This window comes from Phocoena phocoena, chromosome 8, assembly GCF_963924675.1.
Source record: "Phocoena phocoena chromosome 8, mPhoPho1.1, whole genome shotgun sequence".
Taxonomy (NCBI): domain Eukaryota; kingdom Metazoa; phylum Chordata; class Mammalia; order Artiodactyla; family Phocoenidae; genus Phocoena; species Phocoena phocoena.
The window spans coordinates 30,687,419-30,711,109 of record NC_089226.1 but is presented as its reverse complement, the minus strand read 5'-3'; the positions used below and the strand labels follow the sequence as shown (position 1 = coordinate 30,711,109).

The 23,691-nt window shown below is 35.2% G+C and overlaps 1 protein-coding gene across 2 annotated transcripts in view; it reads left to right on the top strand.

Annotated features, from left to right (window-relative positions):
• DYNC2H1 (dynein cytoplasmic 2 heavy chain 1) overlaps positions 1 to 23,691 on the top strand; it is a 367,862-nt gene that overhangs the window by 162,670 nt on the left and 181,501 nt on the right. For both annotated transcript variants that reach the window (XM_065882515.1, XM_065882514.1), the window contains 5 exons: positions 4,965 to 5,128; positions 6,809 to 6,928; positions 7,480 to 7,614; positions 9,326 to 9,469; positions 13,559 to 13,648. In XM_065882515.1, the coding sequence (XP_065738587.1) occupies positions 4,965 to 5,128; positions 6,809 to 6,928; positions 7,480 to 7,614; positions 9,326 to 9,469; positions 13,559 to 13,648 (653 nt within the window). The remainder of the gene's footprint in view (positions 1 to 4,964; positions 5,129 to 6,808; positions 6,929 to 7,479; positions 7,615 to 9,325; positions 9,470 to 13,558; positions 13,649 to 23,691) is intronic.

The following is a 23,691-nucleotide window of genomic DNA, read 5'->3' as shown; positions in this document are numbered from 1 at the left end:
TTTCTGTGATAATGGCTGTAATTTCTCCTCTTGCATTTCTTCTTTTGTTTATTTGCATTTTCTCTCTTTTGATGAGCCTGGCTAAAGGTTTATTTATTTTGCTTGTCTTTTCAAAAAACAAATTCTTGCTTTCATTGACCTTTTCTATTGTTTTTTTGTCTCTAATTTTATTTCTTTAATTTTATTTCCTTTCTAATATTTATTATTTCATTCTGCTGACTTTGGACTTTATTTGTTCTTCATTTCCTAATTCCTTTAGATGACAGGTTAGGTTGTTTATTTGAGATTTTTCTTATTTCTTGAGGTGGGCTTGCATTGCTATAAACTTCTCTCTTAGAACTGCTTTTGCTGCATCCCATAGAGTTTGGAAAGTTGTGTTTCCGTTATCTTTTGTCTCAATGTATTTCCTGTTTTCCTCTTTAATTTCTTCACTGGCCCATTGGTTTTTCAGTAGCATGTTGTTTATTCCTCACATATTTGTGCTTTTCCCAGTTTTCTTCCTGTAACTGATTTCTAGTTTCATACTGTTGTGGTCAGAAAAAATGCCTGATATAATTTCTGTCTTCTTAAATTTGTTGAGACTTGTTTTGTATCTTAGCACATTGTCAATCCTGGAGAACATTTCATGTGCAGTTAAAAAGAATGTGTATTCTGCTCTTTTGGGGTAGAATGTCCTGTAGATATCTATTAAGTCCAACTGGCCTGTGGTGTCATTTAAGACCCTGTTTCCTTATTGATTTTCTCTCTGGATGATCTGTCCACTAATTTAAGTGGTATGTTAAAGGCTCCTCCTATTCTATTATTGTCAATTTCTCCCTTTATGTCTCTTAGTATTTGCTTTATATGTTTAGGTGTTCCTGTATTAGGTGCATACATGTTAACAAGTGTAGCATCCTGTACTTGTGTTGATCCTTTTATTATTACATGATGCTCTTCTTTGTCTTTTGTCATAGACTTTGTTTTAAAGTCTACTTTGTCTGATATGAGTATTGTTACCTCTATTTCCTTGTTATTTCCATTTCCGTGAAATCTCTTTTCCATCCCTTCACTTTCAGTTAGTGTGTCTTTAGCTCTGAAGTCAGTCTCTCGTAAGCAGCACATAGATGGGTCTTTTTAATTTATTAATTAATTAATTTATTTTCTGGGGTTTTTTTTTTGACATCTTTTTTGGAGTATAATTGCTTTGCCATGGTGTGTTAGTTTCTGCTTTATAACAGAGTGAATCAGTTATACATATACATATGTCCCCATATCTCTTCCCTCTTGCATCTCCCTCCCACCCTCCCTATCCCACCCCTCTCGGTGGTCACAAAGCACTGAGCTGATCTCCCTGTGCTATGGGGCTGCTTCCCACTAGCTATCTGTCTTACGTTTGGTAGTGTATATATGTCCATGCCACTCTCTCACTTCGTTCCAGCTTACCCTTCCCTCTCCCGGTGTCCTCAAGTCCCTTCTCTGTGTCTGTGTCTTTATTCCCGTCCTGCCTCTAGGTTCTTCAGAACCATTGGTTTGTTTTAAATTCCATATATATGTGTTAGCATATGGTATTTATTTTTCCCTGACTTACTTCACTCTGTATGACAGACTCTAGGTCCAGCCACTCACTACAAATAACTCAATTTCATATCTTTTTATGGCTGAGTAATATTCCATTGTATATATGTGCCACATCTTTATCCATTCATTTGTTGATGGACACTTAGGTTGCTTCCATGTCCCGGCTGTTGTAAATAGTGTGGAGCAGAAGTTTTGAGGGTTGGGTCCGAGCTGGCTCCGTTCCCTTGAAGTCTGTTTTCTCCTCAATCCCAGCACCAGCATTCTTGCCCAGGAGGGGAGCAGTGCTCGGGCAAGAGGGATTGGCATGGGCACTTGGCATTGGTCTGCGTGTGAATTGTGGCTGTCTGACCACAGACAGAAATCATGGCTGCTCTAATGTGCTGCCTGTGTAAGCACCAGTAATGGCTGCTCCCACCCTGCTCAGACACGCTTTAGGTCTGTGTTGCTTTTGTTTCTCACAGCTGAGCTTTCTGCTCAGCTGTAGCAGCCCTCACCCCAGTGAGGCTGGAGCAATTGCTAGACTTAGAGTGGGATGCGTACTGGGGCAGTCACAGGAAACCAGTCAGCCACCCATGCAGTTTCAATCCACCCTCTCCGCCCTTTTGTGGAAGTAAGAAAGTGAAGATGTGCTCCTCATGAATGGAGTCCAGGCTTCTCACAGCCCTCCTGTTAGTTCCCCCAGCCCTCCAAACAGCAAGGAGACTCACATTCTCAGTGTCTGAACTTTGGACAAGGGTGCCCCATTTGTGACTCAAACCACCTACTCCCTAGAGAGGATCCCTGTCTCTGTGATTGTTCTTCTTCTGAGTCCCCTCCTAGGGGCACAGGTCCAGACCTGATAGCTTCTCATCCTTTACACCCAATTCTATATGCATCTTTCTTACAGTCTTCTAGTTCTGCTAGTCTACAGTTAGCTTTCAGTGAGAACTCTTTCACGTGTAGACATATTTTTGATGTGTTCTGTATCCTTCTGCTTTGCCATCTTGATTTCTTCTCCCTGAGTTAATTTAGTTTTGTTTGTAATCTATATTCTGTGTATATATCAACTTAGATTAATTATTTTAGGTGTTTGTCTATTGCATTTAATTTGTCAAATATATTGGTGTGTTTTTATATAATATTCTTATAACTTTAAAATTTCTGTGAGTTTTTCAATAATGTGTCTCTTTTTCGATATTGATAATTTTTTTTCTCTTTGGTAGGTCTTGATAGCAGTTTATCAATTTTACTGATTTTTTTCAAAATACCAGTTTTTAACTTTGTTGATTTTCTCTATTGCATTTTCAATTTTTGCTTTTTATTTATTTTATTCTTAATATTTTCCTTAGATTTTATTTGGTTGTCTTTTTTCTAGATTCTTGAAATAGAAATTCAAAGTATTGATAATTCATTATTTTCTTTTTTCTAATATATGCATTTTTTTTGTCTATAAATTTTCTGCTAAGCCCTTCTTCAGTTTCATACCACAAGTTTTGGTTTGTATTTTTTTAATTCATAAGTTACTCATTGCTTTTGTTGTTTAATTTCCAGGGAGTTGGATATTTTCTAGTTACCCTTTTGGGATGGGTTTCTAGCTTATCTCTGTTGTGGTCAGAAAACTTATTCTGAAGTATTCAGTTTTTTAATCCTGTTGAAGCTTTTTTTATGATCTGGCATTGGCTAATTTTCACAAATATTCCGTGTACACTTGAAAATTATGTAAATTTTGCTCTTGGTTATTTTAATTTTCTCTAAAGTCAATTAATTCAAGTTTGTTAATAGTAACGTTCAGATTTTCTATACCTTTACTTTTTATTTCTATTTGTTCTATCATGTATTGAGAAGAAGTCTCTATGATTTTGAATTTTTTCTTTTAGTTCCGTCAGTTTTTACTTTAAATATTTTGAAGCTGTGTGTTTGGATGCATACATATTTGGAATGTGCTGTCTTCCTGTTTGGTTATTTTCTTTATCATTATCAACTGTCTTTTGTCTCTAGAAGTATCTCAAGTTTTAGAATTTGGTATTAGAATGATTACACTAATTTTGGGGATTGGTGTTCACATGGTATATTTTTCCATTCTTTTACTTTCAATTTTCTGTTGGTTTTCTTTATAAAGTGTGTTTCTCATAAACAGTATATCATTTGGTTTTGCATTTTTATTTACCATGGCAGTCTTAATATTTGTAATGTAGTACAGTTAACCAATTCATGCAATAACTAATGTAGTTTTCTAATTAACCTGATAGTTTTTAATGGCTACCCTGTGTATAACAGTATGCATCTGTGACTTATTTTTTTTAATACAGATAAATACTTTGAAACTTTTCCAGTATTGGTCTTTAACTCCATATACTCAATACCTGCCTTTGCATTATTGTTGTGCTGCATTTGTCATAGATTTTCAGTGGTTTTACTATGATGTCCTTAGAAGTAGTTTTCTTTGCATTTATCCTGCTTGCATTTTCTTGAATCATTCTAGTTGGTGTAGAGTTATTACATTGAACCTTTAAATTTGTTTTTTACTAATAATGGTTAAAGTTCAGCATTATTTTGATATTGTTTTTTAACCATTTACATATCCTCTTTCATAAAGTACTTATTGAATTCTTTTCACATTAACTTGAAAAAGTTAAGTAAATTTTAAAATCTATTCTAGGATTCTCAAAAATTCATTACATTGTTTTTCTTAACATTAGAAAATAATCTTCGATAATATATATTTTTTACCTAAAAAATTATTTTTTATCAGTTAAAATCATAAGTAATGCATGTAATTGTTGATTGATTTTTCTGTATATTTTATATAATTAATATAATTGTGTTTTATATTAGAATATAAAAAAAACTCCTTTGTGAGGCAGAAGTTTACTTTTTCTCAGTTTAATTTATTGCAAAGTACCTGTGTACGGCAGTCTGAATAAATCTTTTTTGACGTTAATAATGGATTCTTTGCCATTACTCATATGTTGTTAATTCCAGGTTTTTACCAGGTCATTCCGTTTTCAAGTGTTACATCTTAAATACTAGTACAATAAACACTTTGATGAATTTTGAAGTAGAGAATAATTAATAAGAGTTTCTATTTTTGTCATGTATAATCAAACATTTCAGAAAAATTGGTAATATCAAACATATAATTAATGTTAAAACTATATTGAATATAAGTAGATATTCCTTTGATGCTTCAGTATCCTAGGATTGTCTTAATGAATATTATTTATCCTTGTTTGCATAAGTGCTGACTGATCAGTAGAGCATTCTCGTTAATAGTCTTTTGGGTGGCCTTGCTGTTGCTGTATTTTGGACTGTATCAAAAAGCCTGTAGTAAAAACTATTTAGAAGTACGAGAAAATTATATTTTTTAATGTCATGTAGCAAAATACAGAATATTCCGGCCAACTAATTATGTCATTTTGAAAAAACAGGACCACGTTATGTGGTACAAATAGGTGACAAAATTATCGACTACAATGAAGAATTTCGCCTTTTTTTGTCAACAAGAAACCCAAATCCCTTTATTCCACCGGATGCAGCTTCCATCGTTACTGAGGTTAACTTTACTACAACAAGAAGTGGATTACGAGGACAGGTATATATGGACAATCATTTGCCTTAGAAATCTTTAGTATCTTTGTATACTAATGAAATATTTTGAGTGGGAAGCTGTTTTGTTAAACTGATTAGCATTTAAACTCATGATTTTGAAAATATACTTGCAAATCAGTAACACATTTGGGTTTATTTCATTTTCCATTAGTGTTAGAATTGTATATTTGTTGCTAATGTCAAATTGCTGCTTCTTCCGGTATAACTTTAATTTTACAGTCTACTTCTGTCATATTTGTTAGAATTTGAGAAATGGAGGATCATACATGTTAAGATTAGCAACCTTATTTTTTTTTAACTGTGAAAACTGAAATTTAAATGTTAAAATTGCAGTTATTGACTTATTCAGCTAGGTGAGGGTCTTTTTTTCTTTTTTTTTTTAGGTGAGGGTCTTTGATTCCAAATCCAACTTTTTTTTTGACTAGAGCATTTGCATGTTTGAATTTACTTTATCTGTGTATGGCTTATTACAGTTTATAGTTATTACATGAATTGCAAAATGATTTTCATGTACAGATTTTTACTTATACACTCCCTTACTCATTTTTCCTCTTTAAAGATATCCTGTTGACTTTTTCAGTATCATCCTGTTTTCTACCATCTAACAATAGTGTATTTTTCTCTTTTGATTTATATGATAGCATGTATATTTACCATGGTTTTTACTTTATTGTAATTTTTAAAACTCTGCTATTAAAATATTTTTCTTACCATACTAGATGACTCACCGCATATTTTTATGAACAATGTCTTTTCATTGGCTTGATGATACTTCTCATAAATAATGTACAGATTACTCAGAGCTTGGCAGAATTGACAAAATTGCTTTTTCTATATAAAAGATCTCCACAGTAATTGCTGAAAAGGGCTATTTAGGTATTACTTTAACAAGAACTGAAAGAACATGCTTATACAATAGATTTCGAATTAATATATTTTATGACATGCAAATGTCATTTCCTATTTTAAAGTTTCAAACTGAAGAATTTGACATAGCAGTTTTCAACAGCTTTATTAAGATTCAGTTCATATATCATACAATTCACCCCTTGAAAGTTTACAATTCAATGCTTTTTTAGTGGAATTTCTGAGTTTTATGGTAACTATGTTTACCATTTTGAGGAATAGACAAAGTTTTCCAAAGTAGCTGCACAATTTTACTTTCCTACCAATAATGTATGAGGGTTCCCCTTTCTCCACATTCTGGCCAACATTTATTATCATTTGTCTTTTTAATTATAGCCACCTTAGTGGATGTGATGTGGTATCTCATTGTGATTTTAATATAGTATTTTAAGTAAGGTAACTATTTCTTTTTTGACTACTTACCATTAAAAATGTTTGCTTCCATAGTTTTTATACATTTAATCTAATTTAAGAACTGAATATTACATGTTGATATGTTAAGTAATGCAATTTCTTATAGCTGTCCTATAATATTTAACATTTTATCAATTAGTTAACTATTCAGTTTGCCTCTTTTCTCAGAAATAATTGTGAACGTGTCTCATATGTTTAACTAGAAAGAATGAAATGAAGTACATAGTAGTATCATTATACTTGTAATATTTGATCAAACATAAGGCCTGTTTGTGGGAAGTTTTCATTTTGGTTTGTTTTGTTTGAACTTTATTGCTAGAATAACCTTGGATTTTTTTTTAAGCTTTTGGCATTAACTATTCAGCATGAGAAACCTGATTTAGAGGACCAGAAAACAAAACTATTACAACAGGAAGAAGATAAGAAAATACAGTTAGCTAAGCTTGAAGAATCTCTTTTAGAGGTAAAATTGAGCTATTCAGGATATTTTTCATATTATATTATTTTGATTATAATCAAATATTGTTTTTTTAAAAATTATAGTACCTTTAGCATGTTTTTGGTTGTATCAAAGACACATCAATATGTATCTTAAAGTCAAAATTCAAATAGAAAAAGGTAGATGTCTTGGAATATAAGACTTCCAGGAGTAATGTTTAAGACAAGCAATTTTTAACTAATATCGTCTTTATACTGTATTATTTCATTAATATTTGATTTTATGCTCAGAAAAACATTCAATGGTAGCATGAAATTATGATTTGATCTGTAACTTTAAATAGTTTTTATTAGGTTGATAAAATTAATACATATACAATGTTTTGATGATATAGTATCATATAATGATTTACAGTATCTTTTGGTACAGAAGGCTGTAAAATAATGAAATTCTTTTAAGAGAACATAAGTTCCCAAAAACATCATCAAATTAATGATAGTTAACATGGGCTTCTTTTAATTGATTATTTTAATATATATAATAATGTTCATATTATTTTATTAATTTTTCTGCAGACACTTGCCACATCTCAAGGCAATATTTTGGAAAATAAGGATTTGATTGAATCTTTGAATCAGACAAAAGCAAGCAGTGCACTTATTCAGGAGTCACTTAAAGAATCTTACAAACTCCAAATTTCTCTTGATCAAGTAAATATTTCCTTCTTTGTGATCTTATATTGTTTTCTTAAACTTTCATGTTAATATGATAAAAATTTTAGTACCAGGACTTCAGGAGAATGATGACTGCAAAAAAAGAAAGCTATTCAAAAACACCAGGTCCTTGGGTCTAATTCTTATTATAGAGACGGCGATAGATGTTGAGGGTATCAAGTGTAAGAAGTGCTGGTCATTGAGCCCTGCTGAGTATTACTGATTTCTGGCATGTTATCCAAAGTTCTAGAGCTATAAACTTGTACTGAAATTGAAAATGAACGTGTTTAAAATGACTGTTAGAGAGCATCTTTGCCATTCCTGGAACTTTTCTTAAGTTAAGGCAAGTTAAGTATATCAATAAAAGAGTTAAAAGCTATTGTTTCCATCAAAAACATTTTTCTCCCCTACTCATCCTGGACCCCATGAATGTGTTGATCTGAACTCTTTTCTTAAAAATGGTTAAAATCCTTCTTGCTTTATTCTTTTGACATTTCCTAGAGCAAAATTTCAACCTTATATCAGTACAATGTATCTTTTATTTTTTCCTCCTACATTCGGTGACAAAGATTTGCTGAAGAAAATCAAACAATGAAGCAGATTAATGTAATTGTGAATTCCCAGTCTCCAACCTGACCTGGACCCTTACTGACATCCTTTAATATTTCCCATTTCCCTCAATGACTTTTCCAAATGTTAATTTAGGTATTTTTCAGCTGTTGCTCAAATTCTACACTTACATAGTATTACTTTCTTCACTTGAGAAAGAGCTCTGTTGAAATCTGAATAAGAGAAAACCTATAGCCTGTTTCCAATCCAGTCATCCCACCTTCTCTACCATAGCTAAAATTGGCAGATGTCACAGCTGTCACTGTATACCAAAAGGATTTTGAACTTTCTGTGTCTTCTCTTTCTGAACAGGCATCGCTGAGTCACACACATAATTTTACCAGTATCATATTTATAATCCTGGTGCTTTGATCAGAATGACATGGAGAGCCTTCTCAGAGTTCAGTTCATAACCTCAAGGCCATTTAATCCTATGATCCTTTCATCTTTATCATCGTTTACCTTCAGTCAGAATGAAAGCCCCTGTGATTATTGGTTTGTTCTATGCTTATGTTGAACAATGCTAGGTGCTTTATTATCTTAATGTGGACACTCATTACAGTCTTCTACCCTACCTCTACTTCCATCAGTGTTCTTGTTGGTACCAGTCCCACATACTAGATTCATTGTTCTAACTTTTCTCCACTGCAGGGGTACCCTGTAGTGCCATGCTGTCTTACATGACCTACGTGACCTCTGATCACAACTGTTTACCATTCCATTTAACCCTAATACAGGTGCTTACCTCTTTCCCCTAATACAAGTATTCTTGGTCTTCATTGAAACCAACCCATGTACTACTTCTAGTTCTGTAATCAGAGGGGAGGGGAAGTATTTAGAATACATTGCTTGCAGTTACATAAAAATACAAAACAAAAGTGTAATATCTTAGGATTAAAAGAAGTATAAAAACTTAAAAATAGAAAAGCTGGATTATGCAGTTTCTTTATAAAATTCTGTGATTAATCTTTATTTGTTGTATGTATGTTGAAAGTAAGGCTGCGGCTAGATATGTGCATAACAGTCTGTAGGTGGCAGTAAAGCATTAGAACTAAGGTGTCACCCTTCCCGCCCCCCACCCCCACCCCTTGTTCCACAGGAGCGGGATGCCTATCTCCCTCTGGCTGAGAGTGCCAGCAAGATGTACTTCATTATCTCTGACTTGTCAAAAATTAATAACATGTACCGTTTTAGTTTGGCTGCATTTCTCCGACTTTTCCAGCGAGCTCTGCAAAACAAACAGGTATGCTGTTGGTTACCCCATAGCTGAGACTGAATGAGAGATCGCTTTACTAGCTGCTTAATTTATAATAATTTCCTGAGAAACGTTTCTTGGAATTATATTTCAAAAGACCATATGTAACATTTTTAAACTATATTTAAAAGGAACTAGCTCCTTAGTTGCATTTTATGTTTTTAACAAACTGTCCCAATGTGGCAGTCCTCTTAATGGAAATGATTTATGTTCTGAGTATAAATTAATAAATGAATGTCTTCTCAGATGATCATTAAAAAAAAACATGGATGATTCAGGAAGGAATAAAAATAATAAATTATCCACATAATCCCATTACCTGGGGAAAACAACATTTAAAATTTCATTGTATACCAATGTTGTTTGAGGCTATAATACATACCTGATATTGTTCTAGAAAATGGGAATACAGGAATATACACTGTTTTATCAAGCTTGTATTCTAATGGAGGGAACAATATATTAAAGAATACACATAATTTTTACCAAAAGGTATAATACTGTGCTTTAAAAATATATTGTACACAATTTTCATGTCAATAAATACAAACCTACACAATATTTTTGAGAGCTTGTGAGGCTATACCCTACTTTATTTAGCTACTTTCTATAGGGTGTTATGGTTATCTCTGCTGAATATCTTATTACCCCCAAATTTAGCAGATTAAAACAATGTTTCTCTTATGCTCATTGATTCTTTCTTACGCTCATGGATTCTATGGGGAATTTTGTCAGGGCACTGCAGGGATGGCTTACCTCTGCTTCACAAGGTCTGGGGTCTTGGTTGGTGAGGAATTGAGAGTGCAAGTGGTTTTGGGGAGGCTTCACTTTCATATCTGGTACTTGGAGTGGGTGGACTTGATGACTAGGACTGCTGACTGCAGTACCTCTCCGTGAAGCTTGGCTTCCTCACAGGACAGAGTAATTGGATTCCTCATATTGCATACTGAGATACCAAACATGTATTTCAGTGAACAAGGCAGAAGCTGAATTGCCTTTATGACCCAGCCTTGGGTCATTTCTGCTGTATTCTATGGGTTGAAGCAGTCAGAGTCTACACAGATTCAAAAAGGGGAAAGAGACTTTAACTCTTGATGGATCGAGGGTCAAAGAATTTGGGGGTTATGTTTAAAATAGCTATAGACACTTACAGGGCTTTTCCCCCAGTGTTTTGTTTCTCCAGTTATTTTCCTAGTTTCCTAGACTTGGATAGCTCGGGCAAAAATGCACATTTGTAAGCCTTTAGACAAATATTGTCTAATTATCCTTTGGAAATATATGCTGTTGGTATATTAAACTAATACAACAACAGGGGCCTTTTTAATCTACACCTTGAGCAAAAATGAATATTATATAACTTTTAATAATTATCCTATTAGGTAATTGAAAAATATTTCACTATATTTGAAAGTCTTTGGTCACTTGTAAGATAAATATCACTTGTAAGATAAATATCAGATTATTTGTGTTTTTTCTTTGGTGAATTATTATTTTTCCATTCTATGGTATTAGTATTTTAAAATTTTACTTACAAGAGTTTCTTATATATTAAGGACACTAAACCTTTGTCGTAAATATTTTGGGTTCATTAATTTGCTTTTTAATTTATTAAAAAATATATATATATATATTTTTTGTGGTACGCGGCCTCTCACTGCTGCGGCGCACAGGCCCCAGACGCTCAGACCCAGTGGCCACGGCCCACGGGCTCAGCCGCTCCGCGGCACGCGGGATCCTCCTGGACCGGGGCATGAACCCGTGTCCCCTGCATCGGCAGGCAGACTCTCAACCACTGCGCCACCAGGGAAGACCCTAAAAAATATTTTTATGAAACCAAATTCATCAAGTTGTTTATAATTTTTGTGTTCAGTATAATACTAATATAAGTGTTTTTTAGAATTATATTTTGGGTGAGAATAATTTGTTCTTTTAGATAGTTAGGAGTAAAATTTCATATCTGAGTAGGTTTACTTAAGTCTATCTTTCTGAGGAAAGATTATTATTCATTCAGTTAATATTTATCGCAGACTTACCATGTGGCAGGCGTTTTTCTAGGTGCATGGGTGATATAATGGAGAATAAAACAGGAAAAAATCTTTGTCTTCATCGTCATGGACTTCTTAATATTTTCATGAATGAGTTATTTCAGAAAATTTTTATTTGATTACAAATAATGATTAAAGTTTACTGATGTCTTTTCCACTAAAGTAAATCATTTGAAGTTGTTCTTACATTAGATTTGAAATAAAATGGCACCTGACGAAGAGCTTCTGCTTTGGGGGTAGGCTTTGTTAGTAAAATCTGTCATCTCAGTCCTGGGGGACAAGATAAGCATTTCTCCCATGTATATATGTAATGTCCTTTGGACAAAGATAAGGTTTCAAGATGCAGGAAAGGGTTGAAGAATACATAATTGTGTTCTTTGTCCTTTGGTTTTTAAAAAAATTGAATTTTAATATGTTAAATTTGATCAAACCATTTATAATGTGCTGGTAGAAGAATTTTTACAAAAAACAGTAATAGTGTAAAGTCTGTGAGAGTTGGTTCGTGATATATTGATATTTCTAATTTGCTGTGTCACAGGTAAATCTAGAGAGTCATTTATACTTAACTTCTTTTTTATTAATAATTTTGTATAAATTACTTAGAAAGTACACAGTAATAAGTTCATTTAAAATTCATTCTTATCTTTTAGTAAAAAAATTGTATGTTAAAATTCAATGACCCTATAAAATATAAGGACTGAGAAATAAGTTAGAAGGTCTAAATCAGCTTAGTAAAAATACTGGTTATTTTGTACTGTTTAGAAAAGCTTATATAGCTCAGTACTTCCTCAGTGACAATAGTTCTGTGATAATATGGCCATTGAATAACATTGACCTTTGCATGTGTTTGTACGTGTATATGCACATGTGTGTTTAGGTGGGCATTTGAGTTCATTTGAAAAATATAATCTGAAATACATAGAAGTACATACATTGAAAATCTACTGGACCTTGTAGGTACTATATTCTGTCTCACATTAGAGTGTCTTTTAGTGGATCTAAGCTTCAATTTCACATGTGATCTTTGTTAATAAATAGTAAAATTAAGAGAAGTGTTTGTGGTATGAACTGTGAATAATGAGCTCTCTTGGTTAGAACATGCTACTAACACGGCCAGAAACCTACATTTGATGTATCTGAGTATCAAGTCACAATGTTTTCTGCTAATTTCACACATTTTGTTGCTCATCCTGTCATCCTGGGTGTACTTCTCTAAACTGTTAAAATTATTTTGCTAGTTTTTTTTTTTCTTGCCAATTATCATCACAAGGAAGCAAGCAAATTTTGTCTAAATGTTATACCAGAATTGAATTCTGCAAGGCATGTATTCTCCAATTGCACCCAGAATGAAGTGAAACTTACACTCATATCACACCAAGGGAAAAGGCCAGCCTTTACAACATCCCCTCCACTATTCCTACCCCAAGCCATTTTTCATTAATCAAATAAAATAGCCATTAATGATATTTTTCAAATCATAGCAATCATGTACAATGGAGGTACAAAAGCAGATAAAAAACTAAAACTATGTATGAATTTTTACACCACGTATTTCAAATTCAAGCTGGAGGGCATGGTTTAAGATTGTTTAAGTTCCTATACTGGGGATGAGAAAATTCTTTATAGTATGGTTCTGGTCATACTGTTTTGGGGCTGGATTGGTAATTATAATACAAGTAATTAAATGGCTTTAACCCAGATTGATGTAGTATTTTTAATGCCAGTAGGAATCAAAGTGGTATGGTCAAATTCAATTCATATGATATTACTGGTAATTGATTATAATTTTCATTTATTGAAAGCTTTAACTCTATCTATACATTAAAAAATACATCAGTGTTTTATTATATTAATGTAGAAGTTTAATGCACTTATTCGTCTAGTCCCTTGAGTCTGTTTGCCAAAGATAATTGTCCCAGAATCAGTTTTGAGTCTGGAGGAACAACTTATAAGCATGATTAAACTGTGGGGTACCTTTTAAATGTTCATGAATTTCCTAATGGTTTTTCAATTTTCAAATTGTAATCTACAGGATTCTGAAAATACAGAACAGAGGATTCAGTCTCTCACCAACTCATTAAAACATATGGTATATGAATATATATGCCGTTGCCTATTTAAGGTAAGAAACATTGTGTTTTTCACTTATAAAATATTACCTGAACCTTGATTTAATACAGTATTAGGTTAAATTATATTAAATTATACATAACTCTTTACATACTAGAAAGGTATTAAAATTGACATTTCTGATATTTTCCCAGAATAAAACTCATTACTAACCAGAATGTCTTACAGCACTTGGGATGTCGTAGGGAGAAAAGTGACAAGTAAAGAAGGGAGAGCAAACCCTGGGTTAGCTGACTTAGCCCTGAACATGTCAGTGGCCACTGAAAGAAGGAACAAGGATGGATTATGTAGGTCATTTTCTAGCCGATGTTTCTCAATCTCAGTACCAGTGACATTTTGTGCCACATAGTTAATTGTTGTGGGGGGCTGTTTTGTGCATTTTAGGATATTTAGTGTCACCTCTGGCCTCTATCTTCTGGTGCCATTAGCCCTCCATTTCCCCGCTGTGACAATCAAAATCATCTCTTGACACTGCTGGATGTCCCCTGGGTTGGGGAACAAAATAATTGTCTATTCTTCGCATTACGAAGTAAACTAACACCTGATCCTGAGTTACAAAAGAAATTTGTCATAAGTCTTCAAATTATAGGGGACCCAGAGGAATATACAGTGAAACATATTTTAGAAATTTCTTAATATTATAGAAAGCACAGAGGGTTTTCACTTAGGACTTTTTTTTTAATGTCAGTCCTTGGGTATAGCTTGAGATATGTTAAAAAAGCACTTTGTAAGGCAGTTAACTAAGTGAGAGGAATAGAGTTATTATGGTCCAATTATATAAGCTTCTTAGAAAATCTTGAAAAAGATATACTTAATATTGTTACTATAGAATAAGATAGTAATTTTTATGATTAGAGTGATTTTGTTGAAGATCTTTACTTCAGACAGAGAATAAACCCTTCAAAGTACCTTTCAGCACTTTGACAAGGGGTGTTATTGGAAATTCAAAGAATTATAGTTGAGGATTTCTGCAGAATTCCTTCTTTACTGACAACTATGGATATATATTTTTCTTTTATAGGTCTTATAGTTTACTATAATTCTGAAAATCAGCTGTTTGGCCTTCAATTTTAACTTGTGTAAAATGAGGAATTGTAAGCAAATAATTGTCAGTAGTTATGATCCTAGATATAAGGATGATATATCAGTAGTTTCATTTGTTATAGATTCATGATATCTTTAAACATTTTTATAATGCATTATCTTATATAAAACTTTGTAAAATTTGATTACCCAAAATTTTAAAATATTTTCAGAAAATGTTTCAAATTTAATGAGCTATATAGAAGAAAACTTTAAACATTCATTTCATCCTCTCCTCTAACTCTTAGTCCTTCATTAGAGTAAACCAGTTCAGGGTTTGATATGTTCCTTATAATCTGTTTCTTCTCTCTTCATATTCATATGTACAAATATATAGATATAGCTTTTAAAATTTTCCTTACATTATATTTTCTTCTGTAACAACTCTTTTGTGGCAGTAGGTCCTGAAGATCTTTACGTAAGTATAAATATGTTAACTTTATTATTTTGAGTGGTTGTGTAGCATTCCATAATATAATTATATGCTAGTACTCTACTGGTGGATATTAGATTATTTCTATATTGTTTGTTGTTATGAATGACTGCAGTTCAGTGAACAACCTGTTCAGTTCCTTCACCTTTATGTACATGTACGAGTAAGTAAGCAGTGGCTTTCTTTTCTAGGAGTTTTATGCTTTCAAGTCTTGCATTCATGTCTTTTTTCCCCTCTTTTTTTATTGAAGTATAATTGATTTAGAATATTATATTAGTTTCAGGTACACAGCATAGTGATTTGATATTTTTATACATTACATGATAAGTCTAGTAACCATCTGTCACCATACAAAGTTATTACAATATTATTGACTATATTCCCTATGCTGTACATTACACCCCCATAACCTATTTTATAACTGGAAGTTTGTACCTCTTAATCTTCCTCATCAATTTCACTCATCTCCCAACTCCCTCTCCTCAGGCAACCACCAGTTTGTTCTCTGTATCTATGAATCCGTTTCTGTTTTGTTATGTTTGTTTTGTTTTCTAGATTCTACATAAAGGTAAAATCATATGGAGTATTTGTCTTTCTCTGTCTAATTTATTTCACTTAGCATAATACTCTCTAGGTCCGTCCATGTTGTCACAAATGGCAAGATTTCATTATTTTTTTATGGGCAAGTAATATTGCATTGTGTATACACACACACACACACACACACACACACACACACACACACACCATCTTCTTTATCCATTCATCTTTGGATGGACACTTAGGATGCTTCCATATCTTGGCTATTGTAAATAATGCTGCAGTGAACATAGGGGAGCATACATCTTTTCAAATTAGTGTTTTTGTTCATTTCTTTTGAAAAATACCCCCAAAGTGCAATTGCTAGATCATATGGCAGTTCTATTTTTACGTTTTTTGAAGAACCTCCATACTGTTTTACATAGTGGCTGTACTAATTTACAATCCCACCAACAGTGCACAAGGGTTCCCTTTTCTCCACATCCTTGTTAACCCTTGTTATTTGTTGTCTTCTTGATTATAGCCATTCTGGACAGACGTGAGGTGATATCTCTTTGCAGTTTTAATTTGCATTTCCTTGATGATTAGTGATGTTTAACATCCTTTCATGTGTCTGTTGGTCATTTGTTTGTCTTCTTTGGAAAAATGTCTATTCACGTGATTTGTCCATTTTTAAATAACAGTTTACAGTTGTTATGTCTGCTCGTTGGATTGATCCCTTTATCATTATGTAATGTATTTTTATGTCTCTTGTTACAGTCTTTATTTTAAAGTCTGTTAAATTCTGTTTTAAAGAAAGCTCCGCTTTCTTTTCATTTTCATTTTCATGGAGTTGATTTTTCCATCCGCTCACTTTAGTCTGTGTTTGTCTTTAGTTCTTAAGTGAGTCTCTTATAGGCAGCATATATATGACTCTTGATGTTTTATTCGTTCAGCCACTCTGTATCTTTTGATTGGAGCATTTAGTCTATTTACATTTAAAGTAATTATTGATAGGTATGTACTTATTGCCATTTTAATAATTGTTTTCTGGTTATTTTTATAGTTCATTTTTGTTTCTGTCATCTTATTTTGCCTTCTTCCCTTGTGATTTGATGACTGTATTTAATTTTATGTTTGGATTCTTTTTTTTGTATGTATCTCTTATAGATTTTTAGTTTGTGGTTACCATGAGATTCATATATAAAAACCTATTTGTGTGTGTGTGTGTGTGTGTGTGTGTGTGTGTGTTAGTTTAAGATTTAAGTTGATGCTCTCTTAAGTTTGCATGCATGCTAACAATCCTGTGTTTTTACTCACCTTCCCCCAATGTTTACTGTTTTTGACATCATATTTTGTATCTTTTTGTTTTGTGTATCCTGCAACGTTTCTGCTGAAAAGTCAGCTCATTGTCTTATGAAAGTTCCCTTGTGTATAACTAATTGCTTTTCTCTTGCTGCTCTTAAGATTCTTTATCTTTAATTTTTACCACTTTTTAGTAATGTGTCTTTGGTTTCACCTTGTTTGGGACTCTCTGTGATTTCTGGACTTGGATGTCTTTTTTCTTTTCAGGTTAGGGACATTATCAGCTATTATTTCTTCAAATAAGTTCTTTGCCTCTTTCTCTCTCTCTCCTCCTTGTGAGACCCCTATAAAGTGAATGTTAGTATGCTTGATGTTGTCCTTGAGGTCTTTTAAACTATTCTAAAAATTTTAAATTCCTTTTTCTTTTCTTTCTCTTCAGCTTGGGTGATTTCCACTACTCTGTCTTCCAGTTTACTGATTCATTTCATTTTATTATCTAATCTGTTTTGATTGCTTTCTCATATATTTTTTATGTCAGTTATTGTATTCTTCAGCTCTCTTTAGTTCATCGTTATATTTTTTCACTCTTTGTTAACTTTTTCTCTATGTCCATCCATTCTTCTTCTGAGTTCATTGAGCATCTTCATGATCATTAACTTGAACACTCTATTGGGTAGATTGCTTATCTCTACTTTACTTAGTTCTTCTTCTGGGGCTTTGTCTTTTTCCTTTGTTTCAAACATATTCCTCTGTCTCCTCATTTTGCTGAATTCTCTTTTTATTTCTATGAACTCTAAGTCAAGTATGTTTTCCAATCTTGGAGAATGGTTTATGTGGGAGATGTCTTATGGAGCTTAGCAGCATACCCCCTTCTGCTTACCAGAGCTATATGCTCTAAGGTTGCCCCCTATGTGGGCTGCATGGACCCTTCTATTACGGCGGGGCCAGCTACTGTGGTCATACTAGTCAGCGGCACTGGTCCCTGTTCTAGGTGGCTGCCAGGCCCTACCTCATGTATTGACTGCCAGGCCCTGGTGTGTGGGGCCATGTCCCAGCATGGCTGGTCACATAGCCTGAGGATCCTGGGGCTGGTGCTGGCCTGCTGATGGGCAGGACCAGGTTCTGGGCTGGCTGGCTGCAGGTCCTGGGGAGGCTGGAGCTCATGCCAGCCCACTGGTGGGAGGGGCTGGGGCTGCAGGGCTTGGGGGCTGGGGAGGCTGGGGTTGGTATTGGTCTGCTGTTGTGCAGAGCTGGTTCCTGGATTGGCTGGCTGTGGGTCTGGGGTTTCTGGCTCTGGTGCTGGCCCACTGATGGGTGGGTAAGCCCCTGACATTAATAGGCTGGAGGGAGGACTCCAAAATGGTGCTGCTAGACCAGTGTCCTGGTGGTTGAACCTTATCATTCAACCCTACCCTAACTCTTGGTTGTCTCTTAAACCTTTGTGATTGTTCAAGCAGCCTATTATATTCTTATTATCTCCCTGTAGCTTGAGGGTGTCTCATGACCTGTCAGCATCATATGGAGGAAGATTATCAGTCAGCAGTAGATTCAGGATGCTTTGAAGCCAGATGCTCAGGGAGCAACTCTTAAAGTATGAAAATATATATAGTCCTATGGGACTGCAAGTATAATCCCCACTGGCCATTTGAGCCAGGTGATCTGGTGGTGTCTCCTGATTGGCAGTTGCATAAACGGAGGCTCTAGATACGTGTATAAGCTCTTTTCTAGGAGATACTGGCAAGCTATAGTAAGGCAGAAGGAGAGGGCAAAGACGGCATTCACTGACCTGTGATCCCTGAGAGGAGTTCCATAGGCCCCTAGGTATGTGCCAAACCCGAAGCCTGCCTCTCAGACCAAAGCTCCAGTACAAGCAAATAGGCTTCTTTCACAGAAAGATGGGGGTGTGTCATTATGTTGTCTGTGCAGAACCTTGGAGATAGTAGCCTGCCAAGAACTGTCTCTCCAATTGTTAGAGTCCCATGGGACCCAGGAATGCAAGCTCCCTTGGCCTCCAGAGCCATATGATCAAGGGATGGCCCCTTGGCTGTAGCTACAAAAATCAGGGCTCCAAAAGTATATAAAGCTCACTTCTGAGAGATACTGGTGCCCTGGAGCATGGCAGAGAGAGAGTGAGAACATGTTGCCTGCTGGCTGTAGAGAGGCAGAGGGGGAGCATAAAGATGGCACCCACCAGAAAAAGAAAAAAAATAAGAAAGGTGGCACCCACTGGCTAGAGCAAGACTGAGGGAGAGTGCAAATATGGTGCCCGATGCCTGGAGTGAGGCAGAGCATGTGCGGAAAGATGGCACCCACCAAAAAAGGAAAAAACAATGATGGCACCTGTTGGCTAGCAGATGGAGGGTGCAAAGATGGTGTACCCAGAGAGTGTTCCAGCAAGTTCTTAGACATGTGTATTAGATTAGATGCCTGCCTCTCAGGCCAGTGCTTTAATCTACCCAAGTGAAGCTCTTTCACTTAAAGTCTGAGCTCCATCGGCTGCCCTGGGGCAGGTGAGTCCCAGCATAGGAGCCCTTTTTGCGCTGTTTCTCAGAAAAGTACACTCTTTTGGATATCGTTGTTGTGAGCCCAGTTGGCTTGCAAAGCTAGATATTTTGGGAGTCTGTTACTCAGGTGCAGGTCTTTAAAGTTGGGGTGCCTAGTATGGGGTCAAACCCTTCATTCCTCAAGCAGAGGTCTGGGTTTTGAGTTTCTTCCTAACTTTGGGTCACTGTTCCAGGGGTGGGTTTTATGGCAAGACTGTATCCCAGCCTCTCCCACCCACTTTGATGTGGTTTTCTTCTCTTTTACCCAGTGTGTGGTAATTGCTCAGCCAGCCTGTAGGTATTTCTCAGAGGAAATTGTTCCTTATTTAGCTGTAGACTTGGTGTGTCTATAGGAGGAAGTGAGTTTGGGATCTTCCTGTGTCATTGTCTTGAACCAGAACTCTATATTTCTTAATGGAAGTATAATGGCTGGTCCAAGGGTATAAACTTTTGAAATTTTTTTTGGCATTATCAAATTGCCTTCCAAAAGGTTTTTATTACCAGTTATTATTCCTACACACAGAGTAATTAAGGTATCTTCTTTGCATCTTTGTCAACTCTGGATTTTATCACTGTTTTTAATTTTGTAGTTTATAAATATCTTACTTTTCTTTTTTCTATTTACTTTTATTAAGGTTGTTTATTTTTACCTTCCCCCTTACTTGCCATATTTGTCTATTTGTCATATTTGTCTATTTTCTTTGCATTTTAAAGTATAAGTTTTGCTTTTAGAATAAGTCTATGTTAATGTTTTAATATTTTCTTTTTTAATCATTGATTTATTTTTTGATCTCTATATTACTTAATTTGCATGGTTCATTTTTTATCTTAAACTGGAACTCCCTACCCAATAAATAATTGCCCATCCCTCATCCCCCCATCCCCTGGGAACCACCATTCTGATTTCTGTCTCTATGAATCTGACTCTTTGAATTTCTGACTCTATGAATCTGTCTCTATGAATCTTGGTACCTCATATAAGTGGAGTCATATAAGTGTTTGTCCTTTGCTTATTCACTTAGCATAATGCTTTCAAAGTTCATGCATGTTGTCAATGTGTGTTTTAAAGTGCCCATTCCGTCCCCCTTCCTCCCTGAAACTCTTTACCCCCCTCCCGCCCCGCCAAGTTCAGGAATCCACAGTGCTCTCTTAGGAGTTGGCCCTTGTGTCTCTCTTCTCTCTTCATTCCTGTGCAGAAGGGCTTTTCCTAGAGACTTTGCCATCCTCATTCGCTTAGTGATTCATCTCAGAGCCAGAGACAAATGAAATGGAATTTCATTCCCAGCAAGGCTGGTCCTAAAGTCTGTGCTCATAAACTTGCTTTACAGTAATCTGTATACTTTGAATTTTTGTGCTCTGCCCACTCTGTTTCTCCCACCTATGCCAGAAGCATTGCTCCAGTGGACCAAGGGGCCCAAGCCTGAGGGGCGGCCCCAGGATGTTCTGTGCCTGTGTGGTGGTTGGAGTGGTGACAGCAAGGGGGTACAGTTTAAACATGGAATTGCATTTTTATTACTTGATTGCTGCTGCTGCTGTTACCAAGGGAGTAAGGGGGCTCCTGGTACAGCTGCTTCTGACTGCAGTTCATGCTTTACTATCTATCCCTAGGAGGGAGTTTGAAACGATAAAAGGGCAGTTGAGGAGGTAGAGAGCGGCAGCACCTGTACCACCCTGCCACCAGACTTAGCAAGTCTGAATGTAGCTTTAATCTTTTTTATTTTCTAGTGAATAAATTATATGTTCTTATTTTATTTTCAGTGATACATTATGCTTATTGATGAGATTTAAATCCTTTTGTCATATTTTAATAATGTAATTAGAGAAGGATATGATAAGCATTTCAGTACCAAGATGATTTAATGTACAGTATCAGTTTAGTGAGCGTTACTTCTTTTTCGCAGAAAAGTTTGAAAATATAATAAAGTAAATGTTTAAAACGGCTGATAATCCCAGAGGGTTACTTCTTTTATGTCACTTTACCTTTTAAAAGTATATTTAAGGTAGGCTAAAGCCAGCACTTTCCTGCACTAGGAGAGGGGTTGTAGGCTTACCATCCCAACATTTTAGTACCCAACTGGAATTTTTCATTGCCTATCTTAATACTTTTCTATTGTGAAAAGTTGAAATTATTTTAAAATAATGCTATAGTTTATAACTCTTAAGACTTTTTGTTTTCTTTTAACAACTTTATTGGAGTATAATTGTTTTACAATGGTGTGTTAGTTTCTGTTTTATAACAAAATGAATCAGCTATACATATACATATATCCCCATATCTCCTCCTCTTGCATCTCCCTCTCACCCTCCCTATCCCCCATCCCAGGTGGTCACAAAGCACCAAGCTGATCTTCCTGTGCTATGTGGCTGCTTCCCACTACCTATCTATTTCACATCTGGTAGTACATAAGAGTCCATGCCACTCTCTCACTTCATCCCAGCTTATGCTTCCCCTTGCCTGTGTCCTTAAGTCCATTCTCTATGCCCGCATCTTTATTCCTGTCCTGCCCCTAGGCTCTTCAGAACCATTTTTTTTTTTTTTTAGATTACATATATATGTGTTAGCATACGGTATTTGTTTTTCTCTGACTTACTTCACTCTATATGACAGACTCTAGGTCCATCCATCTCACTACAAGTAACTCAATTTTGTTTCTTTTTATGGCTAAATAATATTCCATTATCTCTATGGCCACATCTTCATTATCCATGCATCTGTCTATGGACACATAGGCTGCTTCCATCTCCTGGCTTTTGTAAATAGAGCTGCAATGAACATTGTGGTACATGACTTTTTTTTTTTTTTTTTTGTGAGGAAGAGAGAAAGTTTTATTGTATAAAGCCACTAAGATTTAGGATTTGTAACAGCGGCTAACACTACTTGCCTTAAATAACAGAGATAATTTTTTTTTTTTACATCTTTATTGGAGTATAAGTGCTTTAAAATGGTGTGTTAGTTTCTGCTTTATAACAAAGTGAATCAGTTATACATATACATATGTTCCCATATCTCTTCCCTCTTGCATCTCCCTCCCTCTCACCCTCCCTATCCCACCCCTCTAGGTGGTCACAAAGCACCAAACTGATCTCCCTGTGCTATGCGGCTGCTTCCCAGTAGCTGTCTTTTTTACGTTTGGTAGTGTATATATGTCCATGCCACTCTCTCGCTTTGTCACAGCTTACCTTTCCCCCTCCCCGTTTCCTCAAGTCAATTCTCTAGTAGGTCTGTGTCTTTATTCCTGTCTTACCCCTAGGTTCTTCATGACATTTTTTTTTCTTAAATTCCATATATATGTGTTTCTCTTTCTGACTTACTTCACTCTGTATGACAGACTCTAGGTCCATCCACCTCATTACAAATAGCTCAATTTCGTTTCTTTTTATGGCTGAGTAATAGTCCATTGTATATACGTGCCACATCTTCTTTATCCATTCATCCGATGATGGACGCTTAGGTTGTTTCCATCTACAGGCTATTGTAAATAGAGCTGCAATGAACATTTTGCTACATGACTCTTTTTGAATTATGGTTTTCTCAGGGTATATGCCCAGTAGTGGGATTGCTGGGTCATATGGTAGTTCTATTTGTAGTTTTTTAAGGAACCTCCGTACTGTTCTCCATAGTGCCTGTACCAGTTCACATTCCCACCAGCAGTGCAAGAGTGTTCCCTTTTCTCCACACCCTCTCCAGCATTTATTGCTTCTAGATTTTTTGATGATGGCCATTCTGACTGGTGTGAGATGATATCTCATTGTAGTTTTGATTTGCATTTCTCTAATGATGAATGATGTTGAGCATTGTTTCATGTGTTTGTTGGCAGTCTGTATATCTTCCTTGGAGAAATGTCTGTTTAGGTCTTCTGACCATTTTTGGATTTTTTTTTTTTTTTTTTTTTTTTATTAAGCTGCATGAGCTGCTTGTACATTTTGGAGGTTAATCCTTTGTCAGTTGCTTCATTTGCAAATATTTTCTCCCATTCTGAGGGTTGTCTTTTCATCTTGTTTACGGTTTCCTTTGCTGTACAAAAGCTTTTCAGGTTCATTAGGTCCTAATTATTTATTTTTGTTTTTATTTCCATTTCTCTAGGAGGTGGGTCATAAAGGATTTTGCTGTGATTTATTTCATACAGTGTTCTGCCTAAGGTTTCCTCTAAA